Below are 2,336 nucleotides of genomic sequence, written 5' to 3'. Positions count from 1 at the left end.
ATGATGGAAAGAATAAGAAAAGAGATGATTCTGATGGAAAGAGGGCTGCACAGTCCTACAGCTGGCAAAAGGCTCGCGAATTTGTCAGACTCAGCTGGAAATGCGGTGCTGGAGGCCCTTGAAAATTCTCAACACAGTGGTCGCCTCAGCCCTAGACTAACTTCCGCCTCTCTGCATAGCACTATAGGGGACATCCCTGCCAAAGGCAAATTTGAAATAGACACTTTATTCAATCTTCAGCATCAGAACACAGAGAGCAGCGTCTCCTCCGAAATCCCTTCGTCTGAGAGCAGGAAGAAAATTAGCCATTATTCAGAAGTTGCTCAAGAGGCAGATATGAACAGTGATGTGGAGGTGGGCTGTTCAGCTCTCCGCTCCCCAACCAGCCTGAGTTCCTCCCAGCTGAAGGAAAACAATAACAAAGGTAACTGCTCGTTTGTCCTCGCTGTCTAAAGCGTACAGTTTTATTTGGGGAAAACTTGTGGGCCTCTGGAAATAGCTCTCTGAATTCGGTACGGCCCGTGCTAAAGCGGGGAACTGTTGTTATTGCTGCCTTCTTTCTCACGATAGGCAAGATGCACTAAACAGTCTTCATAGACCAAAGTGTCTGTGTGTGTATACACGTATCTGTATACACACACACACACACACATCTGTATATTCCCACCCACGTATATTCAGGGAAACCTCTTGCTCCTCTCGTTCTCTAACGCCGATCTCTATTTCTCCCTCTGTACACATATACGTATGTGGAATAAATTAGGTTTTGAGATCCGTAGGAACTATGCATCGGTGTGTTTGCGTGCGTGGTTGTCTTTCTCTGTGCATGTAAAATGTGTCGTTGTGTATTCACACCAATAATAATTGGGCATTGTTCACTCTTCTTCTGTTGTAATACAGAATATTAAACGCCCTCGTATCGTGACAACTTTAAAAGAAATGTTGGCGAATTATTCTGATTGGGAAGTGTGGTAATGGAAAGATCAGTGCTTTCTTAGGTGCCATGGTATGTGCATTTTTTGTCAAACGTGTCAAGGAAGAAAAGTCGCCCACAAAGCATTGCCGGGCAGATCTTTGTGCAAGGTCGTCTTTATTGTGCGTATCTCAAACGAAAATAAGCAAGCTCACGGGGCTGCAGAAGCTGATTCCCAGTTTCTAATTATAATCAGATCATCGCGGCGTGAGAGCCGTACCACAGCTCTGAAACCGTGCCCTGCATCTGTGCCCTCGCTTGGCTAATTTGCTTCAGAGACCAGAATTCTATAATTACTTAAAAAAACACCCTAATTTACTTAGAATAATTTGGTTATGAAGCGATTCAAAAACTTTATTGATTCTATTAACAGCAGCAATTTGTAACGGTGACAGCTAGCATTAATTATCAGTGTTCAGAACCGGGCTGTGAAGCTCACCTCCTGCTTCAGTTAATGCGCGCAAACGCCTCGCCAGGAAGAAACCTTTATTTCACTTTGTTTACTTGCTTGTTTGTTTCTTGCCCAGGCTATTCAGAGAGCAGCTCGGCTCCTAGTACCACCACCACCTCCTCCTCCTCCTCCTCCTCCTCCGGCTCCAGCATAACCAACCTGCACAGCAGCAACGCCCTGGGCAGCTCGGGCTCGGGGGCCGACCAGGTGAGGAGGTACCGCACCGCCTTCACGCGGGAGCAGATCGCGCGGCTGGAGAAGGAGTTCTACCGGGAGAACTATGTGTCTCGGCCCCGGCGCTGCGAGCTGGCGGCCGCGCTCAACCTCCCCGAGACCACCATCAAGGTATGTCCGCGAGATGGGCACGCAGGGCAGGTGCTGTTGTGCTGCGTGGGAGCTGCAAAGCGGCCCGGTGTCCGAGCTCAGTCCTGCTGCCTGGGAGCGGACACCCACCTCTGTGCGGGGAGGGAGTGTGTGGGGGGGGACGACGACGGAGCGAAACCCCGCGCCAGCCGCATCCCGGCAGCGTGGCTCATCATCCGCGCCCCGGCCGCGGCTTGGCCGGCGGCATCTCTCGGGAGCGGGGAGGCAAAGACCCGCGGGGACTGAAGCGGAAAGCCCCCAAGCCGGGCCGGGCCGGGAGCCGGGCGGGGAGCCGGGGGGTGCGTGCGGGCGGGCCGGAGCTGAGCCCGTGTGCTCGTGTCCCGCCAGGTGTGGTTCCAGAACCGGCGCATGAAGGACAAGCGGCAGCGCCTGGCCATGTCGTGGCCGCACCCGGCCGACCCCAGCTTCTACACCTACATGATGACCCACGCGGCGGCCACGGGCAGCCTGCCCTACCCCTTCCACTCGCACGTGCCGCTGCACTACTACCCGCACGTGGGCGTCACGGCGGCGGCGGCTGCGGCGGCG

The 2,336-nt window shown here is 53.8% G+C and overlaps 1 protein-coding gene across 1 annotated transcript in view; it reads left to right on the top strand.

The window, feature by feature from the left end:
- Positions 1 to 2,336, top strand: part of EVX2 (even-skipped homeobox 2) — a 19,073-nt gene continuing 16,737 nt past the window's right edge. Inside the window, exons 1-3 of the mRNA XM_019522856.1 lie at positions 1 to 424; positions 1,501 to 1,769; positions 2,136 to 2,333. Coding sequence (XP_019378401.1) covers positions 1 to 424; positions 1,501 to 1,769; positions 2,136 to 2,333 — 891 coding nt within the window. The remainder of the gene's footprint in view (positions 425 to 1,500; positions 1,770 to 2,135; positions 2,334 to 2,336) is intronic.

The sequence above is a fragment of the Gavialis gangeticus genome, unplaced genomic scaffold (genome assembly GCF_001723915.1).
Source record: "Gavialis gangeticus isolate Ggan-Ray unplaced genomic scaffold, GavGan_comp1, whole genome shotgun sequence".
NCBI lineage: Eukaryota > Metazoa > Chordata > Crocodylia > Gavialidae > Gavialis > Gavialis gangeticus.
This window is presented reverse-complemented; position numbering and strand designations above follow the sequence as displayed.